This window comes from Eulemur rufifrons, chromosome 1 (genome assembly GCF_041146395.1).
Source record: "Eulemur rufifrons isolate Redbay chromosome 1, OSU_ERuf_1, whole genome shotgun sequence".
Lineage (NCBI taxonomy): Eukaryota > Metazoa > Chordata > Mammalia > Primates > Lemuridae > Eulemur > Eulemur rufifrons.
The window spans coordinates 41,140,094-41,156,515 of record NC_090983.1 but is presented as its reverse complement, the minus strand read 5'-3'; the positions used below and the strand labels follow the sequence as shown (position 1 = coordinate 41,156,515).

Genomic DNA, 16,422 nt, shown 5'->3' with positions numbered 1-16,422 from the left:
CTGCTTTTTTATATCTATATATAAATTAGATATATTTATAAATTATATAAATTCTCTTCTAAAGCAGAGAATTGTAAGTTATAGGGTATAATGCACTTAAAGGATATAGGAATATGCCCAGCAAATAGTTTCTTTATGGTGTTGATTATTATGGATTTCTATTTGTAAATATCTCAACTGGAGGTGTTCTTGAACAAAGATATCAAACTTACAGGTTGCCCATCTTCTCCTGGGTCCCCTTTGTCTCCTGGACCACCAGGAGGGCCAGCTGGTCCTCGATCTCCCACTCGTCCATGAGAGCCGGGGTCCCCACGAAGACCTGGAGGTCCCTCCTTCCCGGGCTCCCCTAAGGGCCCCGCAGGTCCTAGAGCTCCCTAGTATAACACAGAAAGAAATACCCAGGAGGGCAAAGTGGAAGCCAAGTAAGAGCAACTGACTCAATGGTGTCTACCTCAGATGCAGGTGTCCTAGTCTTGCAGGTTCACCTTTCCTGTTAATCAGTCATTCAGTAGAATTTTAACAAAACAAAACAAAACATAGAGGTAGATTAATTAACTGGGAAAAGATCTAAATATCATTTGCAGACAATTGCTTATGAATCATTATCAAAAAAGTGGTGAAATTGACTTGAATTTTCAAACTTATTTAAGGCTGTACTCCAAACAATGAATATATAATATTTTATTCTGTCTGACTTGATCATATAATAAAAGAATAATATTTGTTAAAGAAAGTTTCAGAAAAGCTTCCTAACTGAAGGGGATGATTATCAGCACATAATACTGTTAAGTATTTAGTACCTAAATGGAATAATGGAATAACAGTCAAACATTGGGACTAAAAAGAACTTGCAAATAAGCTCCTCTAAGAAATATTGGATTATTAAATATGAACTTGCTTTGATGAAATACTAGCATAAATTATTGGGATAAGAGTTGTTAAACAGTAAAACAAAGCACTAAGGGATTAAATAAAAGAACAAATAATAATTCTCATATATATGTGTGTGTGTGTGTCTGTGTGTGTCATTACTCCACCATCAATGACTTGAATCACTGAGTTGACTTACAGGAGGGCCTGGAGGTCCAACTCTGCCAGCAGAACCAGGAAATCCTGTAGCACCCTAGTAATATAATCTCATATGAGCAATTTTTAAATAATAGTTAACATATTTTCCTGAAATCTATTTTTTCACAAAAAGTCTTAGGCCTTTAGATTTCCTTCTATGTTGTGACCAATATATTTTTTCATCTCATGCATTCTATATTTTTGGAAATGAATCTAGATTAATTAGTAGGAAGGGCAACTATTTTTGTCTTTCTACTTTTCATTTATCTTGAATATACACAAGTAGGACTAGAATCACATTAATATTTTATACAATTGAATTATATAAAGTGCTTTCACATTATTCATTCACCCCTTTACATAGGTAATACATTATTTATATTACATATGAGGCAGCTGGGTCCCCAAAATTACAAAACTGATTTGAACCCAAATCTTCATCTAAGTTAAGGGTCCTTTGCATTACGGTATAGTTGACACAAGCAATTTTTTATTACTGCTCATACAAAGATTAACTTTTACATGAGGAGGACACACTAAATATCTGGAACTAGCTGTGCATGATTCCCAGGGCATCAAACCAACTTACGGGTGGACCCTGGGTTCCTCGGCCCCCTTTTAGTCCAGGAACACCATTAGGACCCTAAATAGAAAGAAACAAACAACAGAGCACTGCAGTAAAGCAAAATAGGTTGAATACACACTGCAAACATTAGACACTGTACTCAAGTTGTGACTTTTTTTTTTAAACTTACATGAGGGCCAGGGGACCCCGCCAGCCCCTGCGGTCCAGGAGAACCTGCATCTCCCTTCTGTCCTGGCTCTCCAGGTTCACCTTTTACTCCAGGCTGCCCATCAGGACCCTGTACACAATTGTGCAAACAAGCAACTGATTTAAGACTTATAAACAAATTATTTCATAGTAATTATTATTCACATATCATTTAATCATATATTGTGAAATGGTGGTTTATATTAAAGCACAGTAGGAAAAAAATGCCCAGATGAGATCTTTGAAGAAAGCCTCAACAATAAGCTATCCCACCATATTTTTATTACAAAAAATAAGTATATGAGCTCAAATAATGCAAACACCCATTTTGGTGCCAGTCTATGAAAAATGTATTGAAAATGATAGTATTGCTTAGAAAACCATAAACTTTGTAGAATTCTTAATATACCTTCAAAACATAAGGCAATGATCATTAACCCCATTAACCTCATCATGGTAACAAGAGGAGTATTCATTTGTAAATGAGGAATATTTGAAAATTATACCTGGGGTCCAGCAAACCCAACAGCCCCAGTTGGACCATTTTCACCACGAGAACCCTAGGAGAAGGCAAAGATTACTGTAGCTTCCACACATTATTCTAAATTGGAACAGCATTTTATAATACAATTATATAAATTTGGCATAGTTTGACATTTATATAGAGAGAAATTACACATATTTCTTGAGGAAGACCCTTAAGGGTGATATAAACATATAGGTCATAGAACAAAATTCCCAGTGTCAGAAGTAGGAAAGAAGCCTCTTAATTATTTAGTAAACAAGTTGCCTACCTAGACTTAATAGATTGTATTACAGATAGTTTTTTTAAGTTTAATTAGAAAAGTAAAAGTTAAAAACCAGGAAATTATAAATAGCTTAAATCAACAGGCATGGTTTTATATAAATATCAAAACAAAATGATGAGGTTTTTTTTTCACTTAATCTCACACTAAAGCACATCAACATACTGTCACTTACAGGGTTGCCACGGGAGCCAGGAGGGCCAACTAAACCTCGAGGACCAGGTTCACCCTAGAAGGCAGATTTTAGATGGTTATTGTCCAAAGCAGTAGCAAAAAACAGTACAAGTGTAGGATACTGGGCACCGTGAGGGGGCAGATAGTGGGGGAGAACCTCCGAAATGACCCGCTCAGCCACCACATGTTACAAGAGAGGAAGCTTTATGAACGAGCCAGCACTCAGGCCTCATGGTTTTGAGTGCGTAGAGTAACAACTTAAAACTTACCTTTTCTCCAGTGGGACCTGCAGGACCTGGAGGGCCCAAGGGACCTGGAAGACCCTGTTAATTAACAGAACATCGCTACATTGAGGGAAAAAATGTACAGGAATCGTCATACTCAAGCAAACAAATAAAAGACAAGGGACTATTTTGTTGTAACTCGGCTGCTTTTGCAAATCGTTATCTATTGTAAATTACATAATCTGTATATTTTCAAGATTTTTCTGACTAGTCTCAAACCATTTTAACTGTCTTTTTCTCTACAGAATGTTTTAATTTCTTTTATCCAACTCAACTCATGCATACATAAAATCGTCTTCAAACATCAGGGTTAAATTAATGCTATTCTTCTACAATGATTCTATCTTTCTTAGCCTATTTAATTTTGCTGATATTGATTTTGCAATTTGAGCATAGGTTAAAAAGGAGCTTTCTTTTTTGCATAGAATAGTTTATTCTTTAATTATAGTAGCCAAATTATATGCTATTATTATAATAGCAAACTATGTGCTAAAGTATTTGGTTTTCTTCTTCTTTTTATTTTATTTTATTTTTTGAGACAGAGTTTACCTATTGCCCAAGCTGACGTGCAGTGGCTATGATACTTCCTGTAAAAGAATGTAGCTGGGACTACAGGCATCACCTTCGAGCCTGGCTTAATTTTCTTCATTCTTTTGAGATGAAAAGGAGTGTCACCACCCAGCCACGTTAATGAAGTCCTTTACACTTAGAGCATAGGAGAGCTACCACCTGGGGACACCACCGGGCTCTTGACATGTAGTCAAGCGTGACTGGACTAGATTGGAGTCCTTTCTAAAACAAGTTCTCTATCTGATATTTGTGTATTGCCGCTTCATATGCAGCCCAAACATTCTCTGATCATTTAATTTCTGTACGTATTACTGAAGAAATTTAAGACACAAAAATAACTTTTTAATTTTATATTTTTGACAAGAACATGAGAAGACTGTGTTCTTCTATTCTCTGGATCTAGAGTAGAACAATATTCTTCCAATAATTTACTTAGACACTTCCTTAAACGATTTGATTAACTATAAAAGCACTTCATTACTCGTATTCACAGACTCTTTTCACACAGAGAAAACATGTTACTCATTTTTTCCCTTACTATAAGATGACAGTAAATGCTCTGTTCTGTTTCTTTCCTGAACAAGGTATTGCCCTCTTTAAAAATAAAGCAGTTGTTGCCGATGCCCTGATCTGGTTATGCTGCCTTTTCAAAGTTAGTTCAGAGGCACAGTAGATAAGTATTTTGGATTTCCCCTTAAAATAATCTGTCAATGCATCACTCCTTCAGACAGTACTGCATTACTCACTATGCACTCCAGAACATTCATGATATAAAGTACAAAAAATATACCAGATTTACTTAGACCATTTTTGAAATCAAATATTAGATTTAACTAAAAGACCAGAGATATCTTTTGTTCATAATTTGCTAAACTGTTTCAAACTTAATTTAATTTTTCATAAACATAAAAAAATGTATAATTACCATTAAGGTAAACTTTTCCTACATTTCACTGAATTTTCTTAATCAAAAGCTAATATAACCAATGTATTCACAATGTCTCAATGTGACCTTGTATTTATGGTGCAACTGCTATTGCTAGGGCACAACATGAGAACTAACAGCAAACCATGTCACACTGAGACAGAAACTTTTCATCAAATATCAAGCTCTAGTCTAGGAAACGTTGGACGTTTGAGCCACTGTGACTAATCACTCCTACATGACAAAATCATTTACGTCTGAAAATATGTTGTCCTTCTAGTCTGATTGCCCTTTGAATTGTAAATGCATTCTAATTTTGAAGACCTAAAGTTTGTTAAATGTCTGTTTGTGACATGACATTAAACTCTGTTTTGGGTCAACCATCCTTCTTGACATTCATTATTCAAACTCTTTTTTTTTTGATAAAAGCATTCATGATGACTCACTGTGCAGTAAATTTCTCACCCCAAACATCCAGTATACTGAGAAATACTTATAACAGTTTCAGGGACTCCTCTACTTGCCTATGCTGGAATGAGACCTAAGCCAGCTTATTGGAGCAATATTTTAACAGAAAAAAACATTAAATATGAAATTAAAAGGTAATAGAGATAAAGAAGGACCCCACCCCTTAAAGCATCTATTTCATAGGCAATAAATATGTGTTTTATTTGGGTCTCTCAATAATGACTTTATTTTTTGGCTCTGTCTAATTCAGGGTAAGCAAATGAGTATCCATGGTGGAGCAACATCAAATCTCAAAGGTCATCATTCTCCACATGCTGAATACCAAGAAAATGTGATTCACTTTATTTTGAAAAGTTCATGCAAATTCATAGGATAATGTAATGTTGGTTCCCAGCCCAGCTAAAAAAGAAATGCTTTGACTTACTCTAGCACCATCGTTTCCAGCTGTGCCTTCAGCACCTTTCTCTCCTATGCCACCCTGGGAAAACACAAAAAGCACCATTTATTCATCTAATTGTCTCTTTTCCGCACTTACATGGAAGCTTCATGACGGCAAAGTCATAACTGCCATGTCGTTAGCTGTGTCCCCTTGAGCCTAGAACAGTGTCAGACATTGTGCATTTCTTTGATAAATATTTATTAAAAGAATGAATCAATGAATGACTAGTGGCTTAGGATGGTAGAAGTAAAAGCCTGCTCAGGAAATCATTATCAGTAGAATGTCTAAATAAACGAACTGAAAAAAAAAAAAAATCAGACTTACTCTGTCACCCTTGGGGCCAGGAGTTCCTGCAATTCCTCTTTCTCCTGGCATACCTTGAAGACCTGGTGGGCCTGTATCTCCAGGGGTCCCAGATGGACCTGGACTGCCCTAAAATGACCATACCAATATATTATGATTGAACCACATAAAATCACTAATTTAGTGGGTTAAAAAGAGTTGAATGTCAGCAATCTCATATATTTTGATCTAATGCTCATTTTTTCATTTGGGAAAGTTATCTCTGAGTTGATCTTTTTGAAATTAAATCAGATTTGCTTTTGATGGTTGCTTTGTTTTCAACTTTTCTCTTTAGAGTAAACTGACCACTAATTCAAATAAAAATGATTAGAGGTGCTTTTTTTCCACTTTGTTGGAAAGGGGATAAAACATCATAATAGATACTAATAAAGAAAGAATACATTACATTTAGAGAAATGTTTCATTCTGTCTTTAATCAATCTGTATATTAAGCTGGCTTACAGGCTAATTTAGTGATGAAATTTAAGTAGACATTATCAATCACTCTGGACCCTGAAGATGATAAGAGATCTCATGTTATATGATCATGAAAAAATTCTACTTCAACTGTTTATTTTGAAGTTGGCCACATTATCTTCTACCCATCACAAAACGGTTCTCAAAAGGAAAGGGTACTGACTCATGCCTATATATTTTCATATATGCAGTAAATAGGATTGTGGAACTTGAGACAAGGAAAATGGAGCATATGATTAGGAAAACCTCCTAACAGATTATGCAATTTTCTATTTCTTGCCTCTGTTTATTCAAGGAAGCCATTAATAAAATTAATATAAACATGAGGAATGTGTTTGTATATGAGAATGTATCACCATGTGGACTTAAACCATAATCCGCATCACAAAGAAGAGAGTTTTCTTTTTAGCTAACTCTTTAGTTGTAAGAAAAAAGCCTACTAGGTGCTCATTAAATATTTGTTGAAAAAGAAAATGATATAATCAAATTGCCTTGTGAAAACAAGAGAAATGGACTCTAGTACCAGCATATGTTTATTGCACAGTTGTTTCGGAACATTTTAAAATATGAGATCCTACAGCACTTACTTTTGGACCATCAGGACCGTGTCCTCCAGCCATTCCCTTCTCACCAGGGAGTCCAGTTATTCCTGGTTCTCCTCTTTCCCCAGGATTTCCTCGTTCTCCCTAGCACAACATTGGAATGTGAAATAATCTTAATACTTGGTCTAAAAATGGGTTTAAAATTGTTCTTAAAAAAATGTCTTCTACTGGGGGAAAATTTAGGATTGAGCCATTACTAAAGCTCAATTTTCTAACTTAGTGATAAGAAATAAACTTGAAGCAAGGTAATGCCAGTTTCACAGGACAAAATATTTCTCATAAGATTGATTTTTATCTGGTAGAAGAATTTAATGTTTAAAATAAATCCCAGTTTAAGATAAACGATTCCTTTTTAAACTGAACCCTGTGGGAAACAAAATTAATCACAAAGGAAAAAAATACTTACTCTAGGTCCTAATGGGCCAACTGCTCCAGGATCTCCAGGAACACCCTATAAATACATTTTATTTTCAAATGGAGCAAAAGCTTTGAGCCAGCTTTTAGACATTTATTAGAAATTTTCCCATATCATATACCTAATTTCTTTTAATGTGCATTAGAAAGCTGAATAAGTCCACAATATTAAAGAAAGAAAAATATGTATATTTTTATAAATGATAGAATATCATATATTTAGATGGAAACATTTTTCCAGAAAACATTAAAAATATATATTAAATATAAAAATATTATACCTGAATGCTTGATTTTTGGCAATGAGAACATGCAAAGTATTATTTCACAAAGACAGTGCATTAGTATTTTTAGAGACAGAAAATACATGCTAAATGCCTATTTCCTAATGGAACATGAAAAAGTTTAAATAGAGGAAAGTGATATAAAAAACAATGAAGAGCTTATCCTTTAAATAGAACCAATTCAATCCTATTCAATTTAGTAAATCTTTCTTGAGCCTATGAAACAGACAAAGCATTCTACTAGGAATCGTGGGCTCAATCTAATGCAGACGTGTCTACAAAAGTTTCAGTTTGTTCTTAACTAACAGAAAGTTGTCATTTTGAAACTTCTGTCTCTGATAAAGATGATTATTTTATCAAGTAGGTCTCCAAGCTTATCCCCTGAAATTGATGGTCCTCACTGTGGCATGATCTTCCTAAATCCAAATCTGATCATATTATTCCCTCCTTAAAGCCCTTGATCAGTTTCCCATTACTCTAATGATGTGGGACAAATTAGACCCAAATTAAGACCATCCATAATCTGGCCCCTGATTTAACCCTCCAGCCTCCTCTCTGCCCTCATCAAGTTGTACTACTCACTCCTGATTTAGTAAACTTTTCGCAGCGCCTTAAACTGAAAGCCTTTGCACCTGTTCTTCTCGTTTCAGGAAGTATTTACATACCTTTTCTCCTCCACCTTTAACAACATTCATTCTTCATAACTCATACAAGATATTATTTTGTCTTAGGAAACCCCCCAAGGCTGAATTAGGAGCAGCTTTTATGTTTCCATACACATAGTACTGCCCCTATCATAGCATTTATTAATAGAACATACTGTTATTAAAATTGTCTTTTTATTCTCTCCATCTCCTACTATACTGTAGTATAAAGGCAAGGTCCATATCCATTTTGTTCAGCCAGTTAAGGCCATGCTTAGTAGAATCAAGTACAAAGAATGTTCAGGAAATATTTATTGAATGGTTAAACAAGCAAATGAATCACACACAGAAAAATAAGTAAATTGATATACCAGCAAAATGACAGAAATAAAGTGGTTAATATCTGTCCATAATTGTTTATAAATACTCCAGTAAAACTCTATAGTTATGGAAAAGTATATTTTAGTGATTAAGAACACAGTCTTGGGAAGCAGATGATCTAGGTTCAAATCATATCAGCTTTGTGACTTTGGGAAAATTATCTAACATCTGTGTGCCTGTTTTCCTTATCTGTAAAACAGAGATTATAAGAGTACATAGTACATGGCGTTGTTTTGAGGATTCAGAGATAATACATGTAAAGAAAACCAGAACAGAGCCTCACTCATAAAAAATGATACTATGAGCCAGCAATTTGTAGCATTGCTATTACTATTACTCAAACACTTACCTGATCACCTGGTTTTCCACCTTCCCCAGGAGGCCCTGGAGGACCAGGAAGCCCCTAAAACAAAAGTAAGAAAATAAAATTGTAAATCTATGAAAGTTTAATAGACTACCAGTATTAATAGTTCACCTTTTATAATTCATGCAGTCTCCATGACTATATCTTCAAGCAAAAGATACTGTTCAGAAATGTAAAAAAAGCTACTTCTAACAAAGCACAGAAGCTAGTCAATTTATAAGGTTAGATTTTTATTTGGACACCACTTAGCAAAAAAGAAATAACAATATAACAGGAAGTTCTTCACACTTGTAGAATTTTTGTGACTCTGAGAACAATATTTGAGACTGCTAGAATATTAAATTAAGTCCAAAAAGCTCTTTTCACAAATTATGATTATCCCTGCTATTACATAATATACATACCAATATATGTAGATAAATCATGAAAATTTGTTCAATAAAGACTTTTAGTCACTATGCCAGTAAAACTAGATCAGACTTAAACTTTGTTGTGATACCAGGAAAATTTTATTCCTGATATCTTTTTACTATTGTTTATTATTTTTCATTGTTTTGTTAATAGTTTTGGAGTTTCATCAATGTTTTAGGTAAGTTCATTCCTTTTCTTTGAATAAAAATGTTTGATTTTATACAAATGTCTATCCTATATCTACTAAAAGAGGGATTACTTTTTTTGGAAATGGTAGAATTTCACATCATTTGACCATATCTTTTTATGTTTTAAAAAAGCATTTTAGTTAATGAATGAAGAAATGGAAAATTGAATTAGTGCGTACCTGAAAGCCAGTGGGGCCTGGAGGTCCCTGTTCTCCTCTTTCTCCAGCTAGACCCTAAGTCACGAAGGAAAGGAAATCATGAATGCAGCTAGTGCCAAGTGGTAAAGCTATTAGTACACATACACATTTTAGCCAGGTAACAAACTAGTTTTAAAAGTCATCTAGTAGTATTGTTTGAAGTCCCTGCAGGTAAGAAAATATTGTAGGGGCCGGACGTGGTGGCTCACGTCTGTAATTCTAGCACTCTGGGAGGCCGAGGCAGGTGAATCATTTGAGCTCAGGAGTTCAAGACCAGCCTGAGCAAGAGCAAGATCCCGTCTCTACTAAAAATAGAAAGAAATGATATGGACAACTAAAAATATATAGAGAAAAAATTAGCCGGGCTTGGTGGCACATGCCTGTAGTCCCAGCTACTTGGGAGGCTGAGGCAGGAGGATCGCTTGAGCCCAGGAGTTTGAGGTTGCTGTGAGCTAGGCTGATGCTACAGCACTCAGGCCTGGGCAACAGAGTGAGACTCTGTCTCAAAAAAAAAAAAAAAAGAAGAAAGAAAATATTGTATTTTCAAAAGCCAATGAAATGACTGATAAAATGTATTTATTTTTTTATCTAAACATAAAATATCTGGAGGCAACAGTAAAATTATGTGAAAATTGAATATGGAAAAATGTATTACTTTTGTACATCTAATTTAAAAGGATAACATTTGTATTGTAGTTTATTTCTAAGTGTCATAAGAATTATTAATGAAGACTTCAAAACTAGAAAGACTAAAGAAAGCAAATATTTTAGAAAGATATTTAAACTGCCCCACCCCAAAACAAATAAATTATGTCAAGTGTTTTTTCAATAAACGCTTAATTTTAAAATCCTGCAATGAAGATATAACCTCAAAGGATAAATATTATCCCTTTACCTTCTCAAAAATGGCTTAAATAAATTTTTATATAAGATACATTATTGGAAGAAGGTAGGTATAATTCAGTATTTAACTATTTTAAATAAAAATATTATACAATATTTGTCAAAAACTATTTTCCTCAGTTGATATACTCTTCAACTGTGACATGTAAAGATAATGAGGAAGCCTTTTCCAACAGATTTTAAAAGTTTAAAAAGAAAAGACGAATCATTATATTAAAAAAGACAGAAGACACCATATCACAGGAATCAAAAGAAAATCTATAACTGAAATTATTTAATCCCATACAGTTTTATTTACTTTCCTTGGAACTTATTCATAAGTAAAGTCTTGAACCAATATCATTGAAAAATACAATGTATAAATACATTCTTGCTACAAGATCACATACCGGGGGGCCCACAGGACCAGAAGGGCCAACTTCACCATCTTTTCCAGGAGCTCCCTAGTATCACACAGAGATAATTTGTGAGGTGAGGCCATGCATGAGAATTTGGACAGTTTTATATATATATTTTTTCTTTAGCAGAAAATGTGTTTTTACCCTCTGCCCAGGAACACCAGCATTTCCTGCTTCTCCAGGTTTCCCAGGGTCACCCTGAAGAATAAATGAACCCATTCCAAAAATTCAATCAGTTTGGTAAAAACATACCTGCTCCAAAGGAGGATTATGATGGGATGGCAAACAGATTATACACTGTACTCACACTGCTACCTTTGGGGCCTGGAAGACCCATACTCCCAGGCTGCCCCCTGATTCCTATGGAGCCTGGAGGACCTGGACGGCCGTCTTCTCCTGGAGCCCCCTACAGAATTGACAGGAGCCATGTAAGTGTCACATAAATTCTAAATATCTCACCGCCCAAACTGCCACTTGCCTTGCTCACAATAATAAGTTACATAAATTTTAAATTATTCTATTTTTTATCTTAATGAATCAGAACAGTTGAATGGTTTTTTAAAAACCACTGAAGTATTTTTAGTATTTAGAACAGAGATTTTATTCTTATTTTAGACATAAGCCTCATCCTCACATCTCCTGACTCTCTCATAATAATAGGATAAACGTTTCTCTCTTCTTTCATTTATTCTGGTTTGTGGTAATGAAAATTCAGGACTTCTATTTCACAATGCAGTATAAGGAAAGGGCTTGGAATATATAAACTGTCAGAATTCATACCTACTTATCTCTTAAACATCTGAAATTAGAAGGATATCAAGAAATGATAATATTTCTAAAAAGTTTCACCAATATTGAAAAATACATCATTTCAGCTTTTTCACTGATGTCAGGAAAGCAATTTCAATCTCAAACATTGATCTCAATAAAATTTGATTTATATTTTGGTCAATGTGAAAATATACAGATACTAAGAATTTGCTTCCAGGAGACATTTTAAATATGTGAACATGATAAGCATCCACATGATCAATAACATTAACCTCAAATAAATATCATTTAAGTCGCACGTCTACTGAAAAATATTAATGGTCGTGGACATTTGTTTAAATTACTTACCAAAGGTCCAAGTTTTCCTTCAGGACCTTGAACACCAGGATTTCCCGTCAGACCCTGAAAATGAAAAGCAATTGTCAGTTTACTGCTGACCTGCAATTGAAATAAAGATTCTAAAGAGGAAAAATAGCGTTGCATTGTTGACAACTGAATGGAAGGGCAATCTCATAGTTCCAATAAATTTTCAAGTGATATTTTGTTAAAATAGTATTTATCAGGAATGCTCTGCTAAAAATCAAACAAGTTGTCTGTTAGCAAGGAAAGAATAATTATAAAGATTGACACACAGGATTTTTTTCTAATGCCAAGTGGTAAAGCTATTAATGCATATTCCTTTGAGAAAGAGAGACTAGAAGTTACTGTGTTTTCTATACAAGATAAAAAACAAATCAGTATTTAAAAAATAATGAATCAGGTCAAAACCATAAAAACAAAGAAATATTCCAAGTTGATAAAGCAAACTAAATTTAAAAACAAACAAAGCAAGCCTTCAAAGCATGCTCAGGGGCATTTCTCCTGGGCTGATGCCACAAACAACTGCCATGTCCTTACCCGAGCACCTGGAAGCCCAGGTTCACCTGGCCGTCCTGGATCCCCCTGGCCTCCTTTAGGTCCTGAAGAACCTACAGGACCCCGCTCTCCTTGAGCACCCTGTGCCAAACAAAGCAGGTATGTCAGAAAAATGTTCAAGGAAAACAAAAACAAGCATAAGTAAAATTATAGTTTTACAAATCAAGGCACTAATATACAAATATTTTGTCAGAGAAGTTACAGACTTTGAACACAATGTCACTGCACATTTTGTTCTAATTTGGACTCCCTGCATAATAGTAGTTTTTCATCATTAACTGATAAAAGTGTTTAGAGCTTCACTCCAATAATTCAGATTTTTTAAAACCAGAATATTCAAAGAGTCTAAATTTCCAACTAAAGGGAACATACATATATACACTGAAAAGTCTGAAAAAAAGCTCTTATATTTCCCCATTATTTTCCTTCTCCCCTACACCTCTTAATGCAGAAATTACACAACAGGGGTTTGGGTTAAGCCTGACATCTGTGTCCATCTCATTTCTGGATCTGGACCTATGTGAACCACAGCTAGATCACCATGCTGGAAAATGGCATCTTTGGGACCACCACCCACATGAGTATCAACATTGCTGGGGTACCCTCACCTTTGGTCCAGGTAAACCATCAGAGCCTGGAAAACCACGATTGCCAGGAGCACCCTACAAACAATCAAAATATGATTCTTATTTATTGATAATTTTGTAATATATAATAAATAGGTAATTTTTATTTTTAGTACTATAAAGTTTTAGGAGCTGTGATCAACCTAATATGGATATATATATGCATATGTATATATATAAAATTGAATACATAGAATAAATTTTAAATTTTGAAAACTATGTAAATACAAAGCCAAATAATTCTTGAAATCAAGAAATACTATAACAATTCATTGTAAAAAACATAGAGAAAAACTGATATCTAGATATGAGATGCAAAGGTACCATCTAAAGCAATCAAAATGTCAACAATAACATGCATTAATGTCATCTTGTATGTGAAGCCCTTTGTGTTCTCTAAAGCTCTATATAAATGTTGAGATTATTGTTTTTATTTTCAGACCTGTTTCATTATACTCCAGTCACAGCTACATCTTCTGATGTTTAAAATTATCTAGTCCTTTCAGGGCTCCCAGCTTTACATTTGCTTTCTCCTCTGCTAAGAATATTCTTTCTCCTAATTTCTCTTGCTGGTAATCCTCATCGTCAGGTTTCAGCTAAAATGCTATCTTCTCAGAGGACTCTATTTCCTGACCCCCTAATCTAACATTACACCACTGTCATATACCCATAGTTACTCTCCAACATGTCACCCCATTATTTAATAAGTGTACATGGCACTTATTAAAATGTATAAATACATTTTTATTAACCTATTGACTTGATTATTCTTTACCTCCCCACTAAAATAAACTGTTGTTTAAATGAGGACTGGGACCATAGACTTCTTGTTAACTGCTGCATCCCAAGCACAAATAGCTCAAATTGGCATAGAGTAGGGATTCAATCAATATTAGTTGAATGAATGAAGAGTGATTAGACAGTTGGCTCTACGTACTTACAGATAATTGTACTGCAAATAAAAGATTAAGGCACCTGCAAGCATTTCTCTTAACTGTTCTAGTTTTTCTTGCTATCCCAAAACTTACTCATATAATTCCCCCACAACTATAAGAATATATTTTATTATTCCAATTTTACCCTTTCTCCTACTGGGCCTGGAGGACCAACTGTTCCTGGATCACCTCGGGGACCTCTTTTGCCTTCTTCTCCAGGTGGGCCTATTGGACCCTGAATACCATGTGGCCCCTATCAAAAAACAGAAGGACAGTTATCAGGAAATTATCATCCAGCCAGTGAGTTATGGTTGGAAGACTCATCTAATGATGTAAGTTACAAACTTTAAAATATAGTAAATATTATTTTAAACTATTAAACTATTTTCATCCCAATCTATTATAATTTTCATTGGTATTATTTTAAATGAGCATTTTGAGCAGTACACTTCTAGACAATTACGTTCTTCTTATCATTAAAAAAATGAAGGCTTACTGGTTCCCCCTTTGGGCCAGCTTCTCCTTTGAAACCTGGAACTCCTGGGTCACCCTAAAATAAAAATATTGATAGTTGTAAGAACCAGGACATTGAGCCAGTCAAACCTGCTCTAATTAATTCCAATGAATAGGCCTTAAAATTTTTCTGCTACTGAATCTGTACTGAATCAGTAGAATAATATAATTGTTTTTTAAAATTTTGCAAATCTTGTTGAATGTGTGTAAATTTTTATACAATTCAGTATAAGTTGATAGCAGTTTGTTTATTCTACAGTAGTCTTCAAGAGTTTTACTTTTAAAATCATGTTTTTTATCATGTGTAGCAGAATAATTAAAATTATTCCGTTATTCAAATTTTATAATTAAAATTAGAACTAACAATGACAATTTCTATAGACAAATCTACTTTGGCTATATTTTAGGATATAGATTTATATTTAAGTTCTATTTATTTGGAATTTGGCAACTTCAAATCAGGCATTTCGCCTTTGGAGTGTTCTGGGGTTTTGTGTATATGTGTCTTTAAATGCCAATTGTAGTTTATGTTGCAGGAATCAGATTACTAAATTCAGAAAATGGTAAAATCCAACATGACATATCAGCAACACTCGTGTTTTAATAAATCTGTCACTAGCACTTAAGAAAAATTTATCAGCATGACCACATTACTTGGAACAGTACCTAAAATATTTGTTTAAATATTTATTTTTATATATCAAGCTAAAAGCTACATAAGCACAACTTCTCAATGTTTTTATGTCTTATGGGGCTCATCACAATATTTTTTCTAATAAATAATTTCTGTGAAAATATGGAAACATTCAATATGAACAACATATTGGAATCATTCAAGAATAACTCTCAAGAAATTGCTGTTGAACCCACTTTTAGCCAAATTGTCATTTTAAATCCCTATTACACCTCCATATTACCTCAGACTGGCTTGCCAAATATTTCCATAACACTTGTTATTAAACTATTCATAAAATTCTATGAGATGGACCATAAAGTTACGATTTTATTATTTTAAATAAAAGAATACTAACATATAACATATTGCAATAATGTTCTACTTAGAGTTTAAACATCTAAATTGCACAGTTAACATTTAGCCTTCACTTTACAAAGTCTCCAGTCTTCACTTCCTTCAATTGGACAAGTCATATCATCTTAAGTTTCATTGCATCACATTGCATGTTGTTACTCTTGGCACTCTTAGTTGGATATACTAAAAGGGTGGCTGTTGTTCCAAAGGACATTACCGGTTGGCCTCGAATTCCCTGAGGTCCAGTACTACCCTGAGGTCCCGGAGATCCAGGGGGTCCTGCCGAGCCAGGAGGACCAGAGGTACCCGGAGAGCCCTATCAGATAGCAAGAGTGACATGATGAGTAGAGATATAGGTAGCAGTGTAGGGTAAATAAGGATCATGTCCCTTTGAATTTCACATAGTATAAATGCAGCTACTCACCGTTGGGCCTTTGGCACCAGGTGTACCATCAGTTCCCACAGCACCCTAAAGGGTACATGAAAAGTTTAGGAAGTATTAAGCTATATCTAGGCACATA

General features: G+C 34.4%; 1 protein-coding gene across 1 annotated transcript in view; it reads right to left on the bottom strand.

Moving 5' to 3' along the window:
- The window catches only part of COL5A2 (collagen type V alpha 2 chain), a 143,674-nt gene that overhangs the window by 15,875 nt on the left and 111,377 nt on the right, over positions 1-16,422 (bottom strand). Inside the window, exons 20-42 of the mRNA XM_069491244.1 lie at positions 16,326-16,370; positions 16,119-16,217; positions 14,855-14,908; positions 14,504-14,611; positions 13,406-13,459; positions 12,780-12,878; positions 12,231-12,284; positions 11,419-11,517; positions 11,256-11,309; positions 11,103-11,156; positions 9,793-9,846; positions 9,000-9,053; positions 7,334-7,378; positions 6,913-7,011; positions 5,831-5,938; positions 5,492-5,545; positions 3,090-3,143; positions 2,822-2,875; positions 2,347-2,400; positions 1,824-1,931; positions 1,658-1,711; positions 1,070-1,123; positions 213-374 (exon numbers count right to left, since the gene is read on the bottom strand). Of these exons, the coding sequence (XP_069347345.1) occupies positions 213-374; positions 1,070-1,123; positions 1,658-1,711; positions 1,824-1,931; positions 2,347-2,400; positions 2,822-2,875; positions 3,090-3,143; positions 5,492-5,545; positions 5,831-5,938; positions 6,913-7,011; positions 7,334-7,378; positions 9,000-9,053; positions 9,793-9,846; positions 11,103-11,156; positions 11,256-11,309; positions 11,419-11,517; positions 12,231-12,284; positions 12,780-12,878; positions 13,406-13,459; positions 14,504-14,611; positions 14,855-14,908; positions 16,119-16,217; positions 16,326-16,370 (1,674 nt within the window). The remainder of the gene's footprint in view (positions 1-212; positions 375-1,069; positions 1,124-1,657; positions 1,712-1,823; positions 1,932-2,346; positions 2,401-2,821; positions 2,876-3,089; positions 3,144-5,491; positions 5,546-5,830; positions 5,939-6,912; positions 7,012-7,333; positions 7,379-8,999; positions 9,054-9,792; positions 9,847-11,102; positions 11,157-11,255; positions 11,310-11,418; positions 11,518-12,230; positions 12,285-12,779; positions 12,879-13,405; positions 13,460-14,503; positions 14,612-14,854; positions 14,909-16,118; positions 16,218-16,325; positions 16,371-16,422) is intronic.